A 27,980-nucleotide genomic window follows, 5' to 3' on the forward strand; every position below is an offset into this window, starting at 1 on the left:
GGGTCTGGAAGGGCCACAGATGGAGCGGGAAAGCTGGTTTGGACCACATACCGAGGACCTCGAATGCTGTACCCAGGAGTTTGGGTTTCCTTCATTAGGGTCTGCCAGGGAAGATGACATAGACTGATGACTCTAACCTCTCCGCCCTTTCCATGCCTTCCGTGCAGGATAAATCTGTTCACCAACAGTTTTGAGGGCCCGGTGCTCGATCACAGGTATTACGCCGGGGCATGCTCCCCCCATTACATACTGAACACGAGATTTAGGAAGCCCTACAATGTGGACAGCTACACCCCACAGGTATGTGAGAGCCAGGAAGCCCCTGGACCGTCCCTTCCTCAGGACAGAGCGGCGAGGCTGGCGTGCCCCGTGCAATCACAGCAAGAGTCGTAGGAGCAGAATTAGGCGAGCAACAGCATCAAAGCTGGCATGGAAGACCGAAATAGGGCTGTGGATTTGGCGTCCAGAGTGACTCTGCTCCCTTCCTCAGCAGCTGAGCGTTATGGGACCTATAGGCGACCAGAAGCCGAAATGTGGGGGTGGGGACCCTGGGGGATGGGTCCCTCCAAGGCCATCAGGGCAGTATCTTTGGCAGCCCCCCTATGCACAGAACAATGAGCACTGAGTTTTGAGCAAACGGCTCTTCTAATTTCTCTGGAAGGCACTTGCCCTCCACATCACTTCATCCCCACTGCACCACCTTTGACCAGACCTCGTCAGCTGTCAGCTGCTCTCCCCTTACAGCCTCCTCACTGGCCTGTCTCTCTGACCCCAGATTCATCCCTTCCAGGCCAACCCCTGTGCTATGCCCAAAGTGATCTTCTAGAGGCTCATCTTTGGATTAAGTCCAAATTTCAGGGCAAGTGATGCAGACACCTCAACATTTTGAGGCCCGCACACTCCCTCACCATGCCTGTCCCTTCCCCTCACTGTGGCAGCTTCTGGGCCAACCGCACTAGAATCCCCGCACTTTGTAGAATAATTCCTGTTCTTTTCCACCTATGTGCCTTTGCCTAAGCCGAGTCCCTGAGTCCCCAGGTGAACCCAAGTCAAGCCCCCACCACTGAGCTTCACCCGTGTCTGTCTGTCCTCCTGGATTGGGAGCCGTGGGGCTGGGGAACACAGTCGGCCCTCTGGTTTCTGCATCCCGAGCCTCGAGTCGGGAGCCTCACACACCGTAAGAATACAATGGCTATCTGTTGACTTGTATAGAACTGATGTGACTCAAATAGAGTAAGAAACATTTTTTTTTCCTCCTTTAGACCCAAGGCAAATACGAATTTGCACTGACAGAATACGAATCGTACTCGGATTTCGAACATAACATCACAGAGAAAAGGACAAGCCTGTCTAGTTTTGGCTTTGGTTTTAAAATACCTGGAATTTTTGAACTTGGTTTCAATATGGCAAGTGGTAATAGCAAACATTTTATTAGCAGAACCAAACGATTCTCTCACACTGTAAGTACAATTTCTGTGTATCCATTTGAATTTTCCTGTCCAGATGTGTCTATATCCCCCATTACTACCAGGCCTAGCAACCAGTTATATTTCTGTTGTCTTGAAAATCTTCTTACAAAAAAGCAGCATGGTCTTAGGTGAACTTACTTTTTAGAAAGGCCGGGCAGTGGTATGTAATTATTTTCTTCTATATTTATGTTCTCTCGCTTTCTAATGAGCTTTATCCCATGGTTTTCTTCTTTTAAAGATTTTTTAAAAGATTTATTTATTTAAAAGAGAGAGAGAGCACACAGAGGGGCAGAGGGAGAGGGACAAGCAGACTCCTCACTGAGCGTGGAGCGCAACACGGGGCTCAATCCCACGACCCCAGAGAACATGACCTGAGCCCAATTGACTGAGCCACGCAGGCACCCCTCCCCTGGTTTTCATTAAGCTTGAATGAAAAGTAGCTTTTCCAGACCAAATCAACTCCGGGGGCATTTCAGCCCCCAGCCATTTAACTTCCTGTCCTAAACATTCAGCTGAAGTTCTCCTCCAGAATATCACCCAAGACCTCTTCTTCTCCGACTTCTTGGGGCCTCTGGTGGAGTCGACCACACCATCACTGCTCCCCATCATTTCCCCTTCTGGGTTCTAATCTCCCCACCTGCTCTTTATTTAATTCGTGGCCATCTTCTGTTCTTATCCCTCGGCCACGCAGGGTGACCTCTTCTGTTCACCCCCCCACCCCACCCCACCACCGGGGCAAGCCGTGCCCCTTCGTCACTGCTTCTGACCTTCCTGTTACGCTCTGACCTGCACCGCACAGTCTTATGGGCATCGTTACCTCAATGTCTCGCCGACACTCCAAAGCAAGCTGTTCCTCCCCAGTTTTCTGTGTTAAATAGCATTTGTTTCCTTCTACTTTTCCAGGCGAAGCATTTCAGAAGCCTATTTTGCTCTCTCTCTTCTCTTCATTTCCACATTATTTGGCCACAAATCCTTTAGTGTCACTCTCCAATATTTCTTAATCTAACTCTGATTATACCTTAACTAGCCCAGACCCTTGCACCTCTTGCTTGGCCCCCCTGAGGGGTCTCCTGTCTCCCGACTTGCCCCTTCAGATTTATGTGCTGCCAGAAAGACGTTTCTACGATACCAATCACGTCACCTGCCCCCCTTGCCGTGTAAGATGAAGGTCACAACCCATGAGTTGGTGGAAGAGGAGTAATTGGACCGGGAAGTAATGGGATATGATGTTGGAGAAGCAGGTGACAGGCAGCCTTGAGGAACCTCGAATTCCTGAGCAAGGAAGGCACATTTTATTCTCTAGTCCCTGAGCATTTTCAACAGGAGTGCGATATGTTAGAAAATGGATCTGAGTGGAACGTGGAGGAGATCAAGTCACCTATAATAATTCGTATGAGGAAAAAGTGGTGAGGGGGACTCAGAAAGGTCTCTGCTGCTGAAATGCCGACCGGCAGAAAATGAGTAGTAAATGTTAACAGGATTGTTATGGTCTTTGCGTGTTTTTCCTTATCTTCTAGGCTCTGAGCCACTTGGGGGCAGAGGCTGTTCCTTTCATCTTTAGACTTAGGATGGCACTTAGTAGGTGCTTAAGACTAAAATATAGTGATGAAGGGTGGGACTGATGAGAAGGAACGTACTTTGTTGGGGAGCAAACGAAGGGTGCCATCTATTTACTCCTTCCCTTTCTCCTGCTCCCCACCCCCCATCCCGCCCCCACCAAATAGCCAGTGATAGCATGCTTATGGTGTTCTGGGCACTATAGTAGACTTGGGGTCTAGAGACAAATACATCCTGATTCTTGCCTTCAAGCTCACAGTCTAGGAGGGGAGGCAAATGTGTATTTGAACATATGCAGGTAACTAATGCTTAATTTTTTATATCAGTTGTAATACAGCCTGGTATGTGCTCTAAAGGAAATATAAGCAAAGTGCAGAGCCGTCCTGGAGAATGCAGTGTGTGTCTGGGAAATTCAGGGATGGTGTCACATAGGCAGAAGCAGCTAAGCAGGTGATTAAAAATATAAGTAGATGTGCATCTGGCAGAAAAGGGAGGGAAGAGCATTTAAGGCAGAAGGAACAGCATGTGCAAAATTGTGTTATGAAGAGAATGGCCAATTTGGGGAACAGTGAGAAGTTGGACTGATGCTGATATCTGGTGTGGGTGGTAGGAAATAGGAAGGTATGGGGAGGAACACTTCACTACCAGGGGACAGAGTGTGAGTTCTTAACGTTCACAGTAAGGGAATGGATTTTATTCTGGAGGCAACAGAGAGTCAATGCAGGGTTTTGTTTTAAGCCCAGATGGGGCATTATAACACAGGTATGCCTTGGAGATATTGCAGGCTTGGTTCCAAACCACTGCAATGAAGTGAATGTCACAATAAAGTGAGTTAAGTGAATTTATTGGTTTCCCAGTGCACACACAAGTTATGTTTACACTACACTGAAGTCTCTTAAATGTGCAATAGCATTATGTCTAAAATAACAATGGACGTACCTCAATGAAAAATACTAAAAATGCTAACCATCATCTGACCTTTCAGCAAGTCATCATCACTGATGACCATAACAAAAATAATAATTAAGAAAATGTTGAAGTATTGCAAGAATTACCAACACGGGACACAGAGACACGAAGGGAGCTAATGCCATTGGGAAATGGTGCCCAAAGCCTTGCTTGATGCAGGGTGTCACAAACCTTCAATTTGTAAAAAACCCAGTATCTATGAAGCACAACGAGACAAGGCATGCGTGTAGTACTCTCAGCGTTCTCAGAGGTCAACTCGGATTGGAGCAGTGAAGGCAGGCTAGAGAAAGAAGGGAGATCAGTGGGAAGGCTTTCATCAACATCCAAGCAAGAGAGGAAACCTATAATATTTAGAAAAATCCCAAACAGAGCACTGCTCCGCTTGGAAGGGTAAGGAAGAAGGGAGAGTCGTGAGTCTCTGCGACAGGACTAGAGTGAGGTGAGCGTAAGTCAGGGAGCAATGAGGGGCCCGAGCGGTTGGCACCATGGGCACTGGCATGGTCTTCTAGAACTGACAGGTCAAACTGGCTGTAAGTCTCAAGCTTGGGGCCGAGGGTGCCTTGTGAACACTACCCACCCTCTTACCTTTGCCTCTACCTACACGCCAGCATAGGAGCCTCTCACCTCAGATTATACTAACATCGCCTGGATGCTTGCACTTCACCTAACATCACCCTCTTGCAGTCTGGCCCCCACACCAGGGGTCACCCAGCATTTCCTGTAAAGGGCCAGATAGTAAATATTTTAGGCTTTGTAGGACCCTAGGGTCTCTGTCACAACGACTCCGCCCTGCCACTGTAGGGTGATGGCAGCTAGGGAGAGTGCATGAACTAGAAAGGGCGTGGCTGCATGCCAGTGGGACTCCATCTCTAACACCAGCCACCTGACCCGGGGTGCAGGCGGTAGTTTGTTGACTTGTCATACACTACAGTGTCTTGCCTTCCTAAAGCACCACTTTGACTCTTTCTTGGGTGGCCTTTCTTCAGAATTTGAAAAGCACAAAGAGGCTGCCTTGGCAGGTAGGCAGGCAGGCCCCGTATCCCACCAGAGTGGCCCCGGGTGCACCTGCTGCTCCCCTCCATGTCTGCCTCTGCCTCTGGCCACCTACCCTTCTCATTCCCGCTTTGCCGCCCTGAGAAGCTAAGTTAAGAACAAGCTCTCCCAAGCTGAAAGGACACCGGAATATTTATGAGAAATGAAAGCTTGTCAAAGAGGCCCGTCTTCCCTCCAGTATCCTCAAGGAATCATAAAAGTGATGACCCCAGGCCAAGAACGTCAGATGGTATTTGTAAAGTTCATCTTTTCGTTCCAGATTCCTAACTTTAAAGGTCTGGTTTTCCCATGTCGGTATTTCATTTAGAAAAGCACATTTCTGCACGCGCGCTCTGACCTTGAAGTAGCACGTTACAAGCTGAAACCCAGAAGCCTTATGCTCCATTACGAGTTCCTTCAGAGAGTCAAGCTGCTGCCCCTGGAGTATAGTTATGGGGAGTACAGAGATCTCTTCCGTGATTTCGGGACCCACTACATCACAGAGGCTGTGCTGGGGGGCGTTTACGAATACACGCTCATCATGAACAAAGAGGCCATGGAGAGAGCAGGTACACGGCCCAGGGGACTGTGGCTTTCCTGCCAGGGCCCACGTGAGCTCTGTGAGGTAGTGGGGAGAGGCTTCTCTTAGTTGGTGGGAGAAGAGTTATAAGTTCGGCTCCTAGTTCTCTTCACCTTCCCTGGCTATAGATTTACTTGCACATCTTCCTTTTTCATAACCTGTTCCTGTGGGTCCTCCTCCACTCAACCCTCTGTCTGGGCGGTCCTCTTTTCTACAACTACTATCTCTAGACAACAGCCCCCAAGCTCGTGGCTTTAAATGCCTCCAACGTGTGGAGAACTCTCCATGTCTATTTCCACCCTGGCTCTCTTCCCTGCACCCCAGAGCTTATGTCCATATGGTTCCTTGACATCATCACTGGGGTGTCCAACATCCAGCCCCACCTTACCATGCCCTGAAAGTCAACTTTCGCTTTTCTTTCCCAAATGTGTGTCTTCCATAGCCACCCACATCTCAGAATGGTTTCACCCTCCAACCAGCGGCTCAAGCCAAAAACCTAGGAGTCAACCTTGACTGTATTTCTTTCCTTCTAGTCGATTAGCAAGTCTCATCAGTAAGTTTGAGGTGAAACCCAGGATTCTGCCTTCTGAGCAAGCTTTGACATGATGTCAGTGCTGCGGATCCATAAACCACATTTTAAGTAGCAAGGTCACGGATTATTATACTAGCCTCCAAACTAACATTCACCTCCCATTGGCCCTCCACAGTCTCTTCTCCTTACACATATAATTACAGGACTTTTGGCCAGGCCTAAGGCACGGCTCCTGCTTCCCAATCTTGTGTTCTTTCCTCCAACATGCCACCTCCCAGCTGACTTGCCCTGGGTCCCACAGTTCACAGGGGCAGAACCAGGGTTTCGTTATAAGTCTGTTGTACTTGCAAGAGGACACCTGGTATATGATGTACGTAAATTTAAGCCAGCGTAGCCTCAGTCTCACGAAGGTCGAGGAGAGCTTCCTCCATCCCACTGGCTTCAAACGCACTTTTCATATTTCCTCAAGCTGCTTCCTGCAGAGGGACTCTACTATCAAATAAATTGGGGAAACATTAACGGATCCCACTTTTAGCCTAGCCACGAGCCTGCTGCCATAAAATGAGCTCTCCACCTCCTCTGATACAACATTGGTCACACTTACATGACCACAGAAGCACTTTTTCTTGTAATACTTACCAGTACAAAAATTATGAGGGATATTATCATGAGATTTGTATTTCAAGGTACGTGTTTGGGGGAATACTGACGTACACTAACACCACTGGGACAGCCCAGGAGGCAGAATTGCTCTCCTCTCCTTGCCTGGCCTCAAAGTGCCGACAAGTCACACCCGAGTTTTCAGGAAGCCCAGGGTGGGAGGATGCCTTGCAGAGAATTAGGGAGGAACAGGTGGGAAATGAGTCAAAAAAAATGAAGAAATAAGAGGAATTGGCCCCTTCTCTTTGCCAGGTCCTAGGCTGACACTTTAAATGCATCACCTTAATTAATTAATGAGCAAGCTATCTCTTCTATAGCCAAGATTAAAGAAGAGTGGGTCAGGGGAAGGGGGACACATATCAGCAACCTCGACTCACGGGATCAATCCCTAGATGTTTGATAAGGAGCCACATTTTTAAAAGTGACCCTGAGCACTTCTGCTCTTTGGGAGGTAGCAAAGAGCCTCAGAGCCTCTGAGGACCCTGAAGGGAAGTTGCTGTCAATCTCTCATGAGGTCTCCACGCTGATGTCAGCAAGCTGCCCAAATTGCGGTCACCAGGCTGGCCACCCTTTTATCTGATCCTGAGTCCCTGGGGCCCCCATGACATCCAGAAAGGGCAAGGCCTTTGGAATCAACAACCAGAAAAGGGACAGGGTGAATTACCTCTAGGTCATGGGCCTCTTTCTTGCTTCCTTCAGATTACTCTCTTAAGGATGTCCAAGCCTGTGCCCAGAATGATTTTAGAATCGGCATCAGCTATAAGGTGGTCTACATGAAGCTGGGTGTGTCGGTGGACATATGCCAGGGTATTCTGAATGAAATAGGAGGTGAGTGGCGGGAGCATGTGACTTCTGTGCTCCTCATCTTTCCCTCCCTAGGATCCCCAAAACTGAGTCTCTCTTTAAGCCAAAGACCGGATATTCTAAGGTATTTCAATTAAAATAATAATTCATTCAATAAACACTTATTTAGCTCCTATAATATGCTGGACATACGAAAGTGAATAAAATTGTATTCCTATCCTCATGGTGCTCACACAAAGTAGGCAAACAATTAAAGAAGCAATGACAAGGCAGCAGTAAGCACAAAACTAGGTCTGGAGCATCAGGACAGGCTTCCTAAGGGAGGGAGCATTGGGATTGCTGCTCGGGGAGTAAAGCAGCAAGGTTGTTTTTAAGGCAGGAGGAAAATGACAATGGAAATTGACTCTGGGGGCTGAGAGTTGGCCTGGCTGGAGGTAGGAGGCAGGGGTTGGGCACAGGTGGAGGAAGTGGGGGAGGCAGGTGAGGAGACTAGTCCTTACCTGAGATAATGGGTGGGACAGATATTAGAAGAGCAGTCAAAGCTGTAAGTCATGCAGCAGAGCCCACGTGGCAGGGGAGACCAGATCGGAGGTGGGTATTGAAGCCAGGATGTAGCGCCAAGTGTCTGGGAGCAGGAAACCTGGAGGTCATTCAAGGGAACTGGAATCAATGCAGCAGGTGGAGTAGGAAAGAGAGGCCAATCAGCAGGGACCCAGTCCCTGACCTCTGCGGCAGCCGGAGCAGCAAGCCTCTACCTGCTCCACTTACTGAGCTTGCATCTGGGATGGTATGTGGAGAAAGAGTTCCCCAGCTGAAACAAAACAAAATAAAACAACAAAAATGTAACTGCTGGTCTAGAAAAATCTCTTGCCCTTGTGACTGATGTGTGGTTGATATTGTTTATTTGTTCATTCTGGTGGGGCTGGGTTAGAAGATACGTCCTACAAGAGAGGCATGCATAGAACATAGATGCTCTTGAAAGAAGACTCGTAGGGGCGCCTGGCTGGCTCAGTCAGTGAGAGGAGCATGAGACTCTTATTCTCGGGGTTGTAAGTTCGAGCCCCACATTGGATGGAGAGATGACTTAAAAATAAAATCTTTAAAAAAATTTTTTTAAATTAGGAAGACTTGTAAAGTACCTCCCCCCACCCCGTGCAGGTCACTAGATGGAACATTGCCCAGGACCCCGGACCCCTTGCTAACTACAACTCCTCCCTCCCTTTTGGAGAAAACACCATCCTTACTTCTGTGTTAAACACATCCTTTCTTAATAGTTTTACCACCGTATATATCATTAACCAATACAGCTTAGTGTTGCTTGTTTTTGGTTTTGTTTTGTTTTGTTTTAAAGATTTTATTTATTTATTTGAGAGAGAGAGAGAGACAGAGAGAGAGCACAAGCAGGGGGAGCAGCAGAGGGAGCAGCAGAGGCAGAGGGAGAAAGAGGTTCCCTGCTGAGCAGGGAGCCCGATGTGGGGTCCGATCCCAGGACCCCGGGATCATGACCTGAGCGGAAGGCAGATGCTTAACCGACTGAGCCACCCAGGTGCCCCTGTTGCTTGTTTTTGAACTTTATATGGATAGAATGTAATCTTTTCAGTTCTGGGTGTTGGTTGTTTTTTTTTTCCATTCAACATCATGTTTTTGTGTATAACTATAGTTAGTTTCCATTGCTGCATAGTATTTTATTGTATGAATATAATATTGTGTCTTTGTCCATGCCGCTGTTGAATATGGGCCACTTCCTGTTTCGAGCAAGTACAGTCACTGGGGCTGTGACCATTCTTACGAAGCCATCTGGTACCCGCGTGCAAGCGTTTCTCAGGGAATGCACCAAGAGTGGGATTGTTGGGTTGTAGACTCTGTGCTTTTTCTGGACTAGTTCCTGCAAAGCTGTTTTTCTGAAATGCTTGTACCACTGTACACCCCTACCGGCAGCATACAATCTCCCTCTCCATGGTCCTCAGGTGTTGCAGGCTCAGGGCTGAATGGTCACCCGACACCACCTCGTTTGGCATTGGGTACATGGACAGATTAGAATGGGAAGGACTCAAGGATATGATTGAGGGCTTTCCCAGAAACTCCACGAGAAGTCAAAATAATAATCATTTCCTAGTAGACACTCTTTAATGGGTATCTATCACATGCGAAGCCCAGACTTTACAAATGTTCCCACCTCTGTTACCCTATACAAAGAAGCACCATAGCTTAGAGCTTCACAGCACTACCTGGATAAACCCTTCCACCCCTAATGCCTAAGATTTCTTATCTGCAAAAAGTGAGTTAATACATGTACAACAATTAGATTACTGGCTGGCACATTAATGATCAATAACTCATCTCCCTATCAACCTACTTACCCTATCTATGATCTATCTATCTATCTATCATCTATCTATCTATATCTGTCCATCAGCTGTCTTCCCTAGACTCAGTGACTGGCATCTATAGATGTCCCTTCCTTGTCCTGCCCCCGACTTGGGTCCTATATGACTGAGAGCTGCATTCCACCCCTTGCGCCATGACTTCCTCACTGGCGGGAAACCATCTCATCCACCGGCACCTCCAGGATGAGTTTAATAAATATTGTGGTAATTAGGTTGTTGGTTGGGTGGCAGTAAATTCCAAGGTGCGGAAGTGGATCCCTTGACATGCCAGGTCTCTGGGTCCATTCCAGACAGAAACAAGAGAAACACCATGGTGGATGACTTGGTGGTCCTTGTGCGAGGAGGAGCCAGTGAGCACATCACCACCCTGGCCTATAAGGAGCTGCCGACGGCAGACCTGATGCAGGAGTGGGGAGATGCGGTGCAGTACAACCCAGACATCATCAAAATTAAGGTACAGCTGGGGGGCACCTGGGTGGCTCAGTCGGTTAAGCGTCTGCCTTCAGCTCAGGTCATGATCTCAGGGTCCTGGGATCGAGCCCCACATCGGGCTCCCTGTTCCACGGGGAGACTGCTTCTCCTTCTCTCTCTGCCACTCCCCCTGCTTGTGCCCTATCTCTCTCTCTCCCTCCCCTCTCTGACAAATAAATAAAATCTTTAAAAAATACTAAGGTACAGCTAGGCAGCTGCTCCACCCACCCTTTCCTCTCTTCAGAAAACAGCTTATGAGGGGCCACTGGGAGCCAGGGTGTGGGATACAGAGCTCATTAAGACCCACGCCTCAATCTTGAGGCACACACATTATAGTGGATAATCTATCTGGAATGGACTGATTACAATATACTGTTCAGCACCAGCTAGAGACCCTTGCGTCCCTCCCATTCAGGCCCCCCAAGTTGCTAAAGGAAATTCACCATCAGCTTCTAATTCCAGCCTTCTTAAATTGATATTGTTTCCATTTCATCAGAGAATCGCTCTTTCCATTATTTCTTTATTTTAGTTTTCATTCATTCAACCAACAAATAGTTACTAAGTTCCTGCGATGTGACAGGAATTAAGACACTGGAGGAAAACACAGGAGGCGGTAAGGATGAAGCATATGGTGTGTGCCGAGCGGTAAGACACATCCAGGCACGACCATCTACAGGACAGGGTGGTAACCTCACAATGATCACTGACGTTATGAGCACCTATTATATTCATGACACTCTGCCCAGGGCTTTAGGAGCGTTATTTCATCTAATCCTCACGAGTCTGCAGATCGCATATGCTGATCTCCATTATGTGGCTGATGAAAATCAAGGTCACAGAGGTTGCATCCTTCTGTGGCTGCTCAAGAGTCTCCAGGTCTGGACCCGGGAGTTTGACCTCTTCCCTCCCCTCTAGATATTCCTGTGGGTTTAGTGAATAACAACTGATGATCCCAACCATCTGTCACCCACACAAGAGCAGTTTTGCAACCTTAAACTAAGAAGACGTTTGCTCGAACAGGACTGTCATACACATCAGCAGTAGTGGGTCCTTATCTGTGGGGACTTCTGCACGGTGTCCACGTTCCATCCTCGGCCATCCTCTTCTCGCCATTGTCTGTATAGCCATTGGTTGTCCGGCATCCACCCCCCACCCCGCTGCCCCCAGAGATTTAGTCTTGCCGCCAAGGAGGGGCAATGAGAGACTGGAGCTCTTGACGGGAGGCTCTACAGTTCCCAACCCTGGCAGCCTCCCACAGTGTCTCTACTTGTATGTCAAATGCATAGTTTCTGCAGAACAAGAAGGCTGCCATTCCAATCCTCTCCTCTGCTGTGTGTTCAGTAGTGACATTTAGGGTACAGCCGTTGACAGGCCGAGGAGGATAAAGTCAGCCATAGGTTGTAGGCAGCTCCAGAGAAATCTGGGATTGGCTGATGGTGTGGTGACATTGCTTGGTATCACAGATGGGCATGGGAGTAAACAGAGCTCAAGGGAAAAATAGATCCCCGGCCTTTACTTGTCACTTATATTTTACCTGCATCTTTTTTTCTAAAACTGAGAATTAGTGGAGTTTTCTTTGGTTACCCACCTAAAGCGGTTGGATGTGCCAGACCGGGCATTGGGAATGTCAGGTGCCAAGCATGTGATATGATATGGGGGGGGTGTGTGTGTGTGAGTTTGTGTGTGTGTGAAAGAGAGAGAGAGAGGGAGGGAAGAAGAGAGGTAGGGCACATTAGCATGTTAAACATCTCAGTCAGGCCTGCAAATAACCTCAGAGGTGCGGTGCTCTACCAAAGGCTAGTGGCTTCCCAGCCTGTGTGTGATACAGTGGAAAGTACCACAGCCACTTTAAGTGTAGTTCTGAGAAGGGCTGTGTGGGCTGACAGGGGGAAAAGATGAAAGAGTCAGAGATGTGTTCAGGAGCTGAGGAGGGGAGATTACTGAAGGCTCTTTTTTTTTTTTTTTTTTTTTTATGTTATGTTAGTCACCATACAATACATCACAAGTTTTTGATGCAGTGATCCACGATTCGTTGTTTTCGTACAACACCCAGTGCTCCATGCAGTACATGCCCTCCTTAGTACCCATCACCAGGCTAACCCATCCCCCCACACCCCACCCCTCTAAAACCCTCAGTTTGTTTCTCAGAGTCCATAGCTGTTCCTCTGTAAGTCCTGGACCTGAGTTGGAAACATACATTCTGGGCATCCCGCTCTTGCACGCACTCTTTCTGGCAAGAGAAAACTGCAGACAGCTTCACATTAGCTCACCATAATTCTCTGCAGAGCCAGCTCACCAGGTAGTTGGAGCAACGATTACTTTCCAGGACAGCAGAGGCCACTGGATCAGCAATTCCTAGACACAGAGTGTTGGCTGGGGGTTACACCCATAAACCACTCTTGAAGATCGAGACCTGAAACACGATTCCTATAGGAGCCAGGTGTGCAGGGAAGAAGAACACTGAAGAGCCCACTCCCACTCTTTACTGGTAAAATCCAGACTCAGAGAAATGGCTCTTTGCTCAAAGAGCTAAGAAATAGCAGTGACATGTAAAGAGAGTCCCAAAGACAAAAGGTTGAAATTACATTCAAGATGCAGAAGACAAGCCTCCATCAAAAAGTAGAAAAATAGAAGTAAATTTTAGAATGTGTTTGCTTTGTGATTATAAGAAGATTTAAGAAAATGAAGAATTTAGGAAGTCAAAAACAGGGGCTGAGCTATTGAGAACTCATCAGATGAGAAAGGAAGTAGCTCACTCTAGCAGGTGAAAGCCTACATTGGAAACAGTAAAGAACAGAATTGACACTGCAGAAAATTGAGTCAGTGATATGGAAGGTGCCCTAAAAATGTTCTTATCATGTAGAAGCAAAAGACCAAGAGATTAAAACAATGACATAAAAGAAATACGATGGAAATAGAGTAGAGGAGAAATCGAAAATTCAAAGACTTCTTCCTGAGAAAGACAAGATTAAATTTGAAGATGCATTAATCGTGGACATAATAAGAGATACTTCCCTGAGCTGATAACGCAAAATGGAGAATTCATTGAAAAGTAAGCAAAAGTACTGAAAACAAAACAATACTGAAACACATCCTAGTAATTTTTTTTTTTACTTTTAGAAACAAACATATCTTACAAAAATAAAAGTTGTCTTGGTCTTAGAATTCTTTGCAACACTAAATGACTTAAAGACAGTGGAGTGACAACCATGATGTCATGAAGGCAAAGCTCAGGGACCAATGAAAAGGTCACTGATAGAGGAAAAATCCCAAAGACATTCTGAATGGTTAAAGGAATCACAAAAAGAGTTTGCCAGATTTGGCAAGTGAAGATGCAGGATGTCCAGTTAAATTTGAATTTCACACAAATAATGGATAACTTTTTAGTATGAGCATCCCCCAAATATTTCATGGGACATCCTCATACTACACAATTATTGGTTGTTTATCTGAAATTCAACTTTAGCTGGGCATTCTGTATTTGACTGGCAATCCTAGTCACTTCCTCTACCATCCACATACATTTCTATCAGTAGTCAGGGTGGCTGGGTTGTGGTCTGAGGTTCAGGCACATGGAGATGCTATTGTACAGAGCTTAGGCATTGCCCAGGGTAGAAGGAAAAGATATAGTTGTGAATGGTGCTCACGTAGAGGTCAGGAAGGACTTGGTTATGCTTCAGTTAAAAAAAAAAAAAAGTCCCAAATCTTAGTGGCTTAGTACATCAAAAGTTTATTTCTCAATCACACAACATGTCCAAAGGATATTAAGGAGGGGACTATTGGTGGTGCTCTTCAGGGACCTAGGTGATGGAGGCTTTATGTGGTAATGTGCTCCCAAGATCACCACAGCAGTGGTAAGGGAAGGGGAAATGTGACCTCACTCTGTCCTGAAAGCTTCACCCTGGAAAGGACCCTCCCTCTGCTCACTGCTCAAAACAGGTCATGCTGCAAACCTACCCTTAAGGATGTCAGGGGATTGCAGCCCTGCTATGTACCCAGAAAGAAAAGCAGCTGATCAGTTGGTAAGCAGTGATAATCACACCTTTCTAATGGTGTGACCATCATACCTTTCTAAAGCAACATACTCAAAGATTCTGGAAAGGCAAATGACTCTGACCAAGAGAAGGTTTAAGATACAGAGGTTGTGGTAACATTACCTGGTAAGATAATGTCAGACTTGGGCTGTTGGATCTCACCCACCAAAATAAATTCTGAATTTCAAATAAGGAAACCATGAATATAATTAAATGACAGATAACACACCAACAAAATAATTTTGCCACAGATGAAATCCTTAATGTACAAGGAATGATAGAATTTGTAAGAAAGGCACATCTCAAAGGAAAGAGTCAACTTACAGAACTATGATGGTGAATATATATGCAAAATGTTGCACTTTTCTAGGGATAAAAAATGAAAATCAAAGTAACAACATCAAATTGACAATGTTTAAAAATCTGTAATGCTCAATGTCAGTGAGAGAGATGAGATGGACATTGTATAGAATGAGATGAGAAGAGAAGTTGATACAACAGTTTAGGAAAAGAATGTAACCATCTATATCCAGAACATTAGAAACGTTTATAGCTTTTGATCCAATAACTTCAGCCGCAATAATCAACTAAAGGAATCATTTTAAAAGTTGGTAAGGATGTATGCATAAAACGATGCCTTCTTTCACGTTATTTGTAGTAGCAAAAGAAAAGAAAAAAGGAAACAAAGACATAATAACAAGAGAAGAGGTGAATACCTTGTAGTTCATCCGTACAACAGGGTTCTATGCAGCCCTAAAATATCATTTTATCAGAGAATATTGAATGGCATGGGAAAATGCTCATAATAGGATATTAAGTGAGGTTAAGTGGAAAACACAACTGCACTTTTCTTATGCCACCAACTTGGTATAAATATCTGCCCGTTTAACTATCCAAAAACACACTGAAAGGACACAAACCACAATGCTAACAGTTCAAATCCTTTTCTGCCACTTACTGACTGTGTGACTCTGGTCTCTCCATTTAAATTTTCTGTGCTTCAGCATTTTCATCTGTAAAATGGGGCTAGAAGACCACCTGCCTCATAGGATTGTTGTAAAGATTAAGTTAGATCATGTATGTATTTAGTTTGGCACCTAACCGCTGCTGCTAGTGCAATAATTATTTGTTATCATTAAGAATGGTGATCACCTGGGGCGCCTGGGTGCCTCCGTCAGTTCCGCGTCCGACTCTTGATTTTGGCTCAGGTCATGATCTCAGAGCCGTGAGGTCGAGCCCTGCATCGAGTTCCGTGCTGGGTGTGGAATCTGCTTGAGGATACTCTCTCTCCCTCTCCCTCTGCCCCTTGCCCCCCTGCTCTCTCTCTCTCAAAAAAAAAAAAAGAATAAATAAAATAAAATAAAGGAGAAGAAGAATGGTGATTACCAGGATCCATTACAGGGAACTGCATGGACTTTAATAAGTAGTGAGCACCATCCCTTTGCCGAAAATGATAAATAAAATTTTCTCATGGGCAAGTGTGCTTAGGACCCGGTGGTCAATATGAGTAGGTAAGACTGTGTATTTGGGGGAGAAATAAGGAAGAAAGAGGGAGGGAGAGAGGAAGAAGAGGAGAAAGGAGAGAGAAAGAAAGATGGGGGGCAGCAAATGAAAGAAGGGACAATGATGCCCTACTACCATAGAATTAAAAGGGAGCTGTGGAGTCTAGGAGTTGCTGCTTGGTCCCAAGGCAAACCACAGTCTGCAAACTTTGGAGAACACTGGCACAGAAATTGGAAATGGGAAGAGTCAAGCCATTTTTATCAATAATTATCATGAACTAGTTGGAAAAGCAAAAGCTTTGGGTCAGAATCCTGGCAATACTAGTTAACGAGTTCTTTGACGTTGTTCAAGTCACTTAACCTCACCTGAAAGCAGGGCTAACAGTTGCTACCTTGTGAGGATGGAGTGGAATCACGTTTGTCAACCACCAGCCCCGGCTTCTGGCGCACAATACACGTCTCCGACATTTATTCCGGTTCTGCCACTGACTTGCTCTCTCTCCTGGAGCCAATCTCAGTGCTGGTAGGAGAATGCCTGGGGGGTTAAAGGCAGCCTTTCAAGGTGCTCCGGCAGGGAATGCAGATTGTCCGAGAAGCTCATACTCGTGAACAGCAACCCCCCCCACTTCCCTCCCATTCCTCCCCCACGTGTGGCCAGCAGGCTGGACTGTTCCGTAAACCGCCTCTGGATCAATTCATTGACCGCAAAACGGTGAGACAATGGGACCACCAAGGGGCCTTGCTTTGCCCACTGGAGTGAAGGTCAGCAGCAGATGCATTAAGAAATGGAAGCAATTTTCTTCCCACTGGAGGCTTCTATTAGGCATGATTGCCTGCATTTAGACCCTAAACTGTCCAGCACTGGATTAGGGCAGGATCACAGACAAAACCTGGAGAGGAACCTGGCCCTGGAGCTGAAACTAGGGCCAAGAGGCTCTGAACATTTTTAACTACTTCTTTGCACTTTACCTCAGACTGTTCCTAGCCCGTCAGCACCACCACACTCGTCTGTGGCTTCCTCTTGTGAAAACACGCCCTGCCCACGGGAGACCAGCAGCGCTCAGTCTGCGTCTAGGTCTCTGCTGTCCACCCCCTCTCCTTTGGGCCAGCTGCTGTGGCCCTGATGAGGCCTCCCATCCCCCATTCATTTGCCCATCCACTTTTTTTTTTTTTTTAGATTTTATTTATTTGAGAGAGAGAGCACACGCGCATGAGCAAGGGGAGCCCAACGTGGGACTCGATCCCAGGACCCTGGGATCATGACCTGAGCCGAAGGCAGACGCTTAACTGACTGAGTCACCCAGGCACCTTGCCCATACACTTTTAATAGCTGTTCTCACGACACTTGGGGCTAGACCCCAGAGACTCAGAGCTGACAGTATATAGCCCTGATCTCCAGCAGCTTACCTTCTAACTCAAGAAGGAAAAAAGGAGATTTCAACTCATGAAAAAAAATGAATGACTGCAAATAGAATTTGTATCGGATGAGCACTGGATTGTATGCTGAGCACTTCCTGGTGTGAAAGGGTTCTGTGAACTTTGGAGCTCGGGGAAAGGCTTCGTGATGGTGGCTCTTGCGTGATGTGAATGATTTTGCCAACTACTGGGCGGAGGGGGGAGGCAATGTTGGGACAAAGCTCCTATAATAGTTTCAAAGAGCGGCTTGGAAATCACCTCCTCTCCCCCACCAAAGACAGATTAACCGCCTGCTCCTTTGCCCCCATTCCAAGTTTGCACGCATGCCTATAACTGCTGTGCTCTAAGTACCTGTTACTATGTCTCTCGCTCTCTCTCTCTCTGGATTCCTGTGGATTTTATCTTACTCATTACCTGTGCTTAATGCTTGGCACTTGGGAGGTATTCAGTAAGAGTTGACCTGAACTCAAATGAGTTTATTTGTGGGTATTGGGTGGGGTGGGACAGACCGAGGATGGGGCATCCGTCTACATACTGGGTGTCCATCCAGTGCCAGATGAATCCACTTGTCTCCATGCCCCGGCCCCTTGTTCATTCCTGTGAAACCTTGCTTCGCCCTTCTGTTTGATGACTGTCTTCTGTTGAAATGCATGCCTTTCTGCTCCCCAGGCAGAGCCTCTGTATGAACTGGTGACGGCCACGGACTTTGCCTACTCCAGCACAATAAGGCAGAACATGAAGCGGGCTCTGGAGGAGTTCCAGAACGAAGTCAGCCCCTGCCACTGTGCTCCCTGTCAAGGGAATGGAGTCCCTGTCCTGAAAGGTACCGTTTCCAGGCAGTTGGCGTCCCTGTGGAAGACATCATCTGGGGGGGCTGGTGCTGGGGCCAGAACACGTCATCGAATCCATATACCCTCCAGGGTATCTCAAGAAGAGTTCTACGTCAATCCCTAGTCCTCTTCTGGAGGCCCCAAGGACTGTCATAAAGCCCTCTTCATTTTGTCAGAGGGGAAAAAAGAACCCCCTAGGCATTTGGAGCCTCTTAAACTGAGCTTCTCCACCCTGATCAGACATTAGAACTACCTGAGACCTTCAGAGCTACTGATGCTCGAGCCCCCACCTGGATCATGTGACTCTCAAGAAGGCCCCCTCATCAGGACGGCTGACCCTCTCCAGGTAGTTCTAATCTGCAGCCCGGCTGAGACTCATAACTGCTTAAGTCCCCACCTCCCTGGAGCACAATGAGGTGGGATTGGACAAAGGACGCCCCCCCCCCCCCACTGCTCAGGTGCAACTCCTGGGCAAAGAGCATGATGTTCCTCCACGGCAGATCTCAGCCTGGGCTGCAGGGGAGAATCCTGGGCCTCACCCAGAACAATTAAAGTGAATCACTGGGATTGGCCTTTGAAAAAGCCTACCAGATGATTGCACTGTGGAGTCAGGGCTGAGAAGCTGATCTACAGCTGAATTCACTGGCACACGGGATCCATGATTTCACTAGCTTATAAACTAGTGGGAGGGCTAGAACTGACCAAAGAGTTACACTGAAGTGTACTGAGCATTAGAACAAGTATCAGTCTATTTCCCAAGAAGTCAGAATGTAGGCGACTAGGTCATGCTACTCTGGCCGCCCGAATCCCTAGGTTCCAGCAGCATAAAACCAGAGGAGCAGGCTGAGAATGTGCCGTCTGCAACAAGGGGTGGGAATGGACTTGGGAAACCTCTCTGGGCCGAATAAGAGGCCCTGGGCTCTGCAGGTCCTGACCAGTACATGGTGAGAAGATTGGGGGATGGGGGACGGGGGGGGTTGGAGGGAGTGGCAGCAAGGATGGGCCACTTTAACTTTATTCCTAACTTTAAGGGCCATATCTGGGGCCACTGCAATGGGCAGAGCAAATTTGGGGTTGGCTGAGGCCTGGGATCTTACACTTTAGTGGTGATGACTGAGGAAAGGTCCAGTCCAGCAGGAAGCCAAAATAAGGTATCAGGAGCAATTGGGTACAGCAGATCCCCACCCAGAGAGGGAGCCACCTGGAGTTAGGGCAGAACCTATGTGGATAGAGCAGCTCAACAGAGGGGACACAGGAGAAACCCCATTCCCAACAGAGACTGAGGAGTATGTGTCTAGCTTCTTGGACAGGGTGGGTGGGAGCAAAGCAGAGATCAGTGAGAGCCTAAGGCTGGGAAGTTCTGCCATCAGAATGGGGGCACCTAAGTGGGGATGTGGTCAGCAAGAAGTGGGGTCAGCCCATCAGCTCAAGGTCTTGATCAAGGGTTGCTGAAATCCCCTTGCCTCTGTGTGAAATTTGGACCTGGGAACTGGAACCCATCTGAGGATGTGCACTGGTGTGAAGGAGAATATGAAGCCAGAGACTGGGGTGTTCCTGGGCCTGCCTTAGAAAAGATAATCTTGTGAAGGGATTCTGTGTGATCCAGATGAGAGTAACTCCTGGGTGAGAAGTTACGGGTTAACATAAATAACTTCCAAAGGGTCAGAACTGGCCAAAGGTGGGATGAAACTTATGAGGACAGTGAGTTCCCCATTACTAGGAAGGCTGGACAATTAAATGCCCCAGGGTGAAACTGAGCACCAGTGACCTCAGTGACCAGTAATGTAGCTTCTTAAAACTGGAAACTTACAAGGCTGGGTCAAATGTCAGCTCAGGAGTAATTTTCCTCAGCAACGCCGTGTGATTCCCCATGATGGCAATAAACACCCTTCATGAGCAGAAGGCCCTCAAGGAAGGAGTAGGTATTCTTGGCCCTGAACCTTCTTCTCTTAAACTGTTCAACTAAATGTTTCTCCTATTTTAATCTAATAGCAAAGTGTCACCACTTTGATGTGGAGGGCTGAACTCGGGGGTTCTGTTTCACATGGTATGATTCACACTCTCTCTGAATTTGTCTTTCCAGAATCACGCTGTGACTGCATCTGTCCTATTGGATTCCAGGGAACAGCCTGCGAGGTCACCCATAAGAAAAGTAAGGAGTCTTTGAGAGTTGGTCAGAAAAGGGAAATCTAGGGAATTCCAGAGGATAATTCAAAAGGGCAAGAAGAGCATTGGAGATGTTGGGTTGGGAGATGGGTACTATGAAATTTGAGGTCCATCCAGGCTCCTGATTTTATATTTCATTGTTTTCATACCTAAGAGTGCTTCGAGTCACAGGACTATTAGTGCATGGCATTTGCAAGTCGTTTCTTTGAATCATTCTGGAATGCTTACCTTCTTCTTTTTTTTTTTAACTGAGCTTTTATTCAGCCCTCAAAATCCAGCATAGATGCCCCTCTTTTGTAAAAAAAAAAAAAAAAAAAAAGTTCTAACCCTCCCCCCCTGAGTAAAATTAGTTAATTCCTCCCATGCGCTCCTATAGCACTTTGAACATATGCCTATTATAGCTCTTAGCATATTATATTTTGGATATTGTGTGTGTCTGTCTCCCCTATGTGTGTAAGCAGAGATCATGTTCCATTTATCTCTGTGTCCCTGTGGCCCAGCGTAGTTGCTGCTCAGTGGTAGGGGCTGAATTAACAAACAACAGAATAGGCTATCATTAAGATCCTTTCCAGCTCTCAAATTCTTTGTCCAGTTTATTATCTGAGTTCTCAATATCCCCCACCCCTGACTCCTTCCCTTCCCTTTCTTTTCTTTTTGGTGATACCGTTAAAAAAGGAAAACAACACATCCAGTAAAAACAACGTACTACTATGTATCGGGCACCCTGCTGAGTGCTCAGACTCAGTGGGTTTGAGTTTCATCTCTATCATTCAGTAACTGTGACCTTAACAACTTACGTGACCTCTTGGTGCCTCAGTTTCCTCATCTGTAAAATGGAGCTGAGGATATTAACTACCTCCTAGAGCTGTCTTGAGTTTCTCATGAAACATATATAAAGCCCTTAGAATAATGCCTAACACATTGTAAGAGCAAAATAAATGTTGGTTTGTTTTAAAGCAAAATGAACAGTGTTACTTTGTATTTTACAACATTAGATCCTTTGGTCCTCACCACAACATCACAAAATAGGTACTATCAATATCTCCATTTTATTGATGAAGAAACTGAGATGCTGTGGGTCACTAATGAACTTGCCCAGTGGTTACAGAATAAGTGTAGGACCACAGGTTTGGGTCCAGTGTGTCTGCCACAGCCTTTGCTCTTGACTCCTGCCCGCACTGTTCTCCCCAGTGAAATGCTCAGGGTTGTTCTTACCCACCCACCCCACCCCCTGCCACATCGCCACCGGGCCCCCCACAGCGCTATACCTCCAGAGTGTAGTGCACAACCATAGGCTTTTTCTCCTGGTTGGAGGAGACCCTGGACACCTCCTACTGGAGACTTCTCATTTTATGAGTGGGCAGGCCCAGAGATACTAAGAAATGCATGTGGAATTATACTGTCCATCAGAGGCTCAGCCAGACACCTGATATATCATGGTGGATGGAATCAATTACTTGTCAATCTCATCAACGACCAAAAAATCCTCAAGGGAAAGGCAAGTGTCAGGGAGGGGAGAGTGCATTGTTCGTTACTATTTCATATAACACACGATGCTCACAGTAGATCACAGAGCTCCTAGGTTATACACTGACAAGAAGTAAACTACCCAGCATCCTGTAGCTGGGAAGTGACGAAGCTGAGAGCCAGTCATTCAACAGATGTTTACCAAAGGCCTCCTATGTGCCAGCTTACGTGCTAGGGTTCAGTGGTGAGCAAATCAGGTATGGATCCTGTCATCATGGGGACTGCTATTTAGCAAGAAAGACCTACATCATTTGAATTTGTCCCATAAATACTTTTCAAGTTTTAGTTGTAACTGCTATAAAATGCCCCCAAGAGCTTAAAATACGAAGAATTGGTGGGGAGTTAGAGGTCAGGGAGGTTTCCCTGCAGAAACAATACTTAAATGGGGATCTGAAGGGTGAAGGGGATTGACCAGATGAATAGAGGAGGAAAGTGTATTCTGGGCCAGGGAAACAGCATCTGCAAAGGCCCTGTGGTAGAAGGGAGCATGGCAAGTACAATGGTGTGCAAGAAGGACAGGTGACTAGAGGGAGGAGATGAGAGCAGACTCCCAAAGCGTTTTGGCTTATATGCCCCACCCCTCCATAGGGCACCAGGTGTAACAAGGGCTAATTAATGTCCACTGACCTTCTTTCTTCTAGATGTCCCCATTGATGGGAGGTGGAGTTGCTGGTCAGACTGGTCTCCGTGTTCTGGAGGACATAAAACAAGACAAAGGCAGTGCAAAAATCTACCTCCTCAAAATGGAGGCAGTCCCTGCTTGGGCCCTGCTTCAGAAACACTTAATTGCTAAGGAAGAAGTGCTCCTAGTAGATACTGCTGTGGGTTACACACCGCAAGAGCTCTGAGCCCTTAGGAGCTAAGGCCCAGTTACCGCATACCAGCTCCCACCTGGGGCCAGCCCGAGGGTAGAGGGCTGTGCTATTCAGGGTGTTTGAAATAAAGATGTTATTTGCAAAATGCATATTGATTTGAACCAAGAGTGAGTTAAACATAAACTATGGGTTCCTTAAGGGCTTAAGAATCTTGGTAATGCTCACTTGGCTCATCTGTCTAGTTTTATTCCACTCACATGCACTCCTAGCCAGGAACTGTTAGAAGTTGTTCACACTGACGTCCTACTGTCTAGCAGTGATTGGCACAGAGTAGGTGCCCAATAGTGAATCAGTGCATAGATATTAAGTTGTTCCTCCCTTGAAGACTGCATGGTCTCATTCACTGACAATGGTGGTGAATATGTATTGAATGATGACGATGCTCGCCACGGTGCTCAGTGTGTTAATTCATTCCAGCCTCATGGTAGCCTTACAAGCTGTGTATCCAACAGCCGCGGGAGCTGGGACTTAGAACAGTTAGGTGGCTTGTCCAGGGTTGTGCAGTTAGGAAGTGGCAGATCTGAGCTGCAGACCCGGGCACTTGGGCTCCAGGGGTTTAGACTCTTAACTGTCATGTTCCCTTCCTCTCGGTAAATGGGCTTACTGACAAGAATTTTTTATGAAATAAAATGTAGAAGAGCGTGTGTGCGTGTGTGCGTGTGTGTGTGTGTGTGTGTGTGTGTGTGTGTGGTATTGACAGCCTCCACCCGCTGCATCCTGAGGAGGGTGGATCCTGGTTCCTCAGCTCCCTTTGATGCTGAGCAAAGGAAGGGCGAAGTTGTGCGTGTCCAAAGCAGGAGTTCTGGGGCAGAGCTGAATTATTATGACATGAGTGGGTGCCCAGAGAAGGTCCTGAGCTGGAGAAAAGAGCAAGGGAAATGGAAGGAAGGAAGAGAAGGGAGGAAGGAAAGGAGGGAGGGAGGAAGGAAGGAATGGAAGGGGAGGAGGGAGGGAGGAGGGAGGAAAGAATGGAAGGGGAGAAGGAAGGAGGAAAGGGAGGAAGGAAGGGAGAAAGTAAGGAAGGAAAATGTTGTAGTGGCTGGAAGAGGAAACCTATCAAGGAGAAGTTCAAGTTGACGGCTCTGGGGCAGCATGGAATGTGTACCTTCCCCTACCTCTGTACGTTCCTCTTCGCTCACTCGTGCTTTCATCCAAATCTTACCTGGGTGAGGGAGGTGCTTGAGGAGGGAGCATAAGAGGGCAGTTAGTTGATCTTTAGGTTACTAAAAACCAAAATATTTTGATTTTTTAGATTGAGTCAAGTGATCATTCAGGCTTTATGGCTCTCATTCATTCCATCACCTTGAAACAGCCCTTCGGATTTTGTTTGCTCTTGGATGCTCCCTGTCTGGTTGCAGAACTTCACGTGAATTTGTGGAAATCAAATTGGTGGGGGGAGAAAATGGTTGAAGGTGAATTGGTTAATCCTGTTCATTTTCCACCAGTTTGTTCTCAGCCGCATCATCTGCTTCAGTTTGCCTCTGGGCTAGGTGCTGGGGCCTAAGACCTTCACACATCCATGACGCCACGGCGTGGGTCACCGCCACCCACCAGTGTGGCCCGCCCAGCCATCTGGAATGGAGTCAATAGAACAACCCAGGGAAGGAGCCGATTCGGACGGCCGGGGGTGGTGGCAGCAAGCGTGCGGGTTGGCCTGCCCTCTCTCATCCCCGTGGCCCTCCCACCGAGCTGATGGCCCGGGCCCTTGTTTGCCTTGATATTATTGCTTTGCCGTCTGCTGTTATTTCAACAAGCTAATCCAATAATGTTTTATCTCTTTCATTATACCGAAGCTGTATAATTTTCTTGAGTTATAATCTATCTTCTTTTAAGGTTCCCCAGAGACGGGAAAGAGTGGTTCTGTCTTTGGTTGATGGGAGGCTCCCAGGAAGCCCGCCCGAGCGCGTTGAAGCCAGCCCGCCAAATTAAATTCTGAATCTCAATCACAGCCACTGCTTCTAATGGGAAATTTAAGTTGATTATGGAGATGACAGCCCAGGTTCACATTTATTACATTTAGCAGAAATTGTTTATCCTATTAAATACTGTCTTGAAGGAGAAACAATTGAATTTCGGAGCACCGGTGAATACCCGGGTGACGCCCAGGTACCGCTAAACCGTGTAATAATTATATTCTTATTTGTGGGCTGAACTTCCCCTAGTGGCTCTTTTTACAAACAAATGCATTTAGGAGGAGGCTGAAACATAGTGTAAGAATTAAACAAAATAAATGCAGGCTGGGTTTTTGGCACACCTTGGCGACGGTAGCTCAGGCTGGCGTACCCGGGAAGGAGCTGCGGGTGTCCATGGGGCGCAGTCCAGGCAGTGTCGTTTGGCAGTGGTCCTGGAAGCTCGAGCACGCCACTAGATACCCGGATGTGGGAGAGTTTTGCTTCCAAGAGCATGGGTCTCTGAAATGCTGGGAGCTCCGCCGTGTGCTTGATGTGGGGGCAGGGCTCTCTGCATCTCCACTTCCTCCCCGTGTGACCTTGGGCTAATCACATAACTTCTATGGGAATAATAATTATTATAGTGATTTTAACAATAGTAATAATAATATCAGCTGCCAATTAGAGTGCTGCTCAGTTTATGGAGTCTTTTAACTGACATGATCTCAGTTCCTCTTTATCTGAATGTGATGGAGTAGAGATACTCATACAGTCATCTGGTGACATATAGAGAGAGCTTCTTAGGGAAACAGGATCCTTACTGCAAATGGGCTCACCGTGGAAATCAAGGTGGGATGCTGAGGCTGGGAAAAAGAGAATATGCTGGCGCAGAATCCAGAGGAAAATGCCATCTTTGTTTTAAAGAAGAGAACTTTGGCCTGTTTCCAGGCACTTATTTGAAAAGCTCTTGGGAAAGAGTGGGCCTGCGGCAGAAAGCCCTTGGGACACCAGCCAGGTCTCCCTGGGCACTTTCTGATTAGCGTCTTGGTGGAGAAATACTTTGTTTTATGGATTGAAGATGTCCTTAATGACATTATGTCTACTTGCCAGCATCTCTAGGCTTTGAAGACATTGTGTTATAATCTACTCATTTACCATCTCCTCTTCCTTCCCACACATCATGTCCACGAAGGAGGGAGAGTGTCTACTGCACTTTTGTATCTCAAGGACCCAGCGCAGTGCCTGGCACAGCAGGCAACAATAAATCATGGTTGTGTGAATTCATTACCTAACGAAAAGGGATGTGAGTGGGCCAAGGGCAGAACCTTCCCAGGCCGGTGAGAAACTCAAGTGAATTAGTGGCACATGATGGTAGCGTCATGAAATTTGGGGTACAGCAACCCTGAGTAGGGGGCAACCCCCATAGCAGTGGCTGGGGGAGGCACCTTCAGCCAGCTTTGTGGGCAGCATTACAAACGAGACTGAAAGAAAAGAGAGAGAAAAACAGCCAGTGTCAGATGGGGGCTGACGGTACTCGGGGAGGGGTATTGGTGACACCCCCTGGGGACCACCAGAAATCTTCAGGGAAACTTGGCAGAGGAAGAGAGCAGAAAACTCTGCAACATGGGGTGGGGGTGAACCTGAGAAGCACATTTACGAGTGGACACCCAAGCCAAGGCTCCAGAGGGTTAAAGGCCAGCCCAGTCTGTGGCAGAGGTAGGAAAGGGACAAAGAGGAACCCCCTCCTCCCCCAAATATTGTCTTCTGGCATTCTGCCTCCACCTCATTTTTTCATCTGTGGATTCATTTGAAACCTGGAATGCCCACCTAAGAACCTACCAGCAACACACGGGAATAATACACCAAAAGTCTTTGAGATTCCCTGTTTATTCAATGTTGCCATCACGAAATCAGATTGTTCCGTAGAGCGTTTTCCTCTTCGAGTTCTCGTTCTTGAACACGCCAGACTCCATACTGAGGTATTCAGAAACGTAGGTTTTACTGAGCCACCCCGGGCAATTCACAGCCCCCTAAGCTGACCTGGAAACATGGATGAAGAGAAGCCGAGTGGTGTAGTTCTTAAAAGTGTGTGCCCTGGGGCCACACGGCCTGTGTATGTGACCTTGTCTGGCTCTGTGGCTTATTAGCTTTGTGGTTTTACGCAAGCCTTCATTTCTTCATCTGTAAGATGGGGCTGGTTACAGTAGCAGCCTCCTGGGGTTTGGGGAGCACGCCATAGCTGTATCACTGATGTTTCTGGGGATTCTCAAAACATCAAGAGGAGTGATTTGTTGGTTTGTTTTTTAAAAGTCATTTAAGACTACTTTAAAAATATTTCAGTGCTGAACCCACGATAACCACGAGAACAAGAAAGACATAAAATAGCTTAGCTCCTAGGAGATGTCTTCATAAAGGACATGGAAGGCTTTTATATCCCAAGCTCTGGGTTATTAAGGGAAAATGTAACAGCATAATAACTAATATTTGCAGAGGGCATTACCAGCTACAAAGAACTTCCACATACCTAATCCAGCTTAATCCTCTCAATGGCTACAAGAGGAAGGATTTATTATCTGCCTTTGACAGGTGATGAGAAGGCACCTCGGAGACACTGGGCCTTTTGCCCAGGACCACACAGCTGGAAAGGGGCAGCACTGCCTCAGTCCCAGGGCTGCACCCCAGTTTCCTGCTACAGCAGACGCAGATCCAGCAGCATCACACAGCAGGTGCCTGCCTGCCTGCCCACCTGCATAGAAGAGGCAGAGAGACGCCCCTGGTCTGGCATCTCTGCAGCGGGGAAGCAGAGCTCTTTCAAGGGCTTGCAGGCAGATGGATAGAGGAAGAAGACCCAAGGCCACCACCTCCTAGCTCAGTGGTCTTGATCAAGTCACTGGTCCTCTCTGTGCCTTGGTGTCCTCATCAGAATATGGGGCTAATCATTCTAGTGGCACAGTGTGAGGATCGAATGGCATGACATATGCCGAGGGACTGCTGTCACCCCGAGTGCCTGACACATGGCCACTTCTCGACTGCCTTTCCACTCTGGGGTGCTACACGAACCAACCCTGTCTACCGTCTGCCTCGTCTCGCCCTGCCTAGCGTCTGTCTCTTTCGCAGCGTGTAGATTGCATTTTACAGAAAGCAAAAGGAGAAGAGTCGGGGATCACATTTGCAGTGGGAAATTCTTGGAGGATTGTCAAAGAGAGGCAAGTGTCTGGTCTGACCTTCACCTCTGTGCAGGAACCACCCCAGAGCCTGGGCACTGCCATTATCTGCGGCG

The 27,980-nt window shown here is 47.2% G+C and overlaps 1 protein-coding gene across 1 annotated transcript in view; it reads left to right on the forward strand.

Annotated features, from left to right (window-relative positions):
- Positions 1-22,898, forward strand: part of C8B (complement C8 beta chain) — a 36,813-nt gene extending 13,915 nt beyond the window's left edge. The window contains exons 5-12 of the mRNA XM_036122831.2: positions 168-300; positions 1,263-1,460; positions 5,356-5,596; positions 7,499-7,627; positions 10,281-10,444; positions 18,083-18,236; positions 20,327-20,395; positions 22,578-22,898. Of these exons, the coding sequence (XP_035978724.2) occupies positions 168-300; positions 1,263-1,460; positions 5,356-5,596; positions 7,499-7,627; positions 10,281-10,444; positions 18,083-18,236; positions 20,327-20,395; positions 22,578-22,729 (1,240 nt within the window). The 3' untranslated portion in view covers positions 22,730-22,898. The remainder of the gene's footprint in view (positions 1-167; positions 301-1,262; positions 1,461-5,355; positions 5,597-7,498; positions 7,628-10,280; positions 10,445-18,082; positions 18,237-20,326; positions 20,396-22,577) is intronic.
- The last annotated feature ends 5,082 nt before the right edge of the window (positions 22,899-27,980 follow it).

The sequence above is a fragment of the Halichoerus grypus genome, chromosome 5 (genome assembly GCF_964656455.1).
Source record: "Halichoerus grypus chromosome 5, mHalGry1.hap1.1, whole genome shotgun sequence".
Lineage (NCBI taxonomy): Eukaryota > Metazoa > Chordata > Mammalia > Carnivora > Phocidae > Halichoerus > Halichoerus grypus.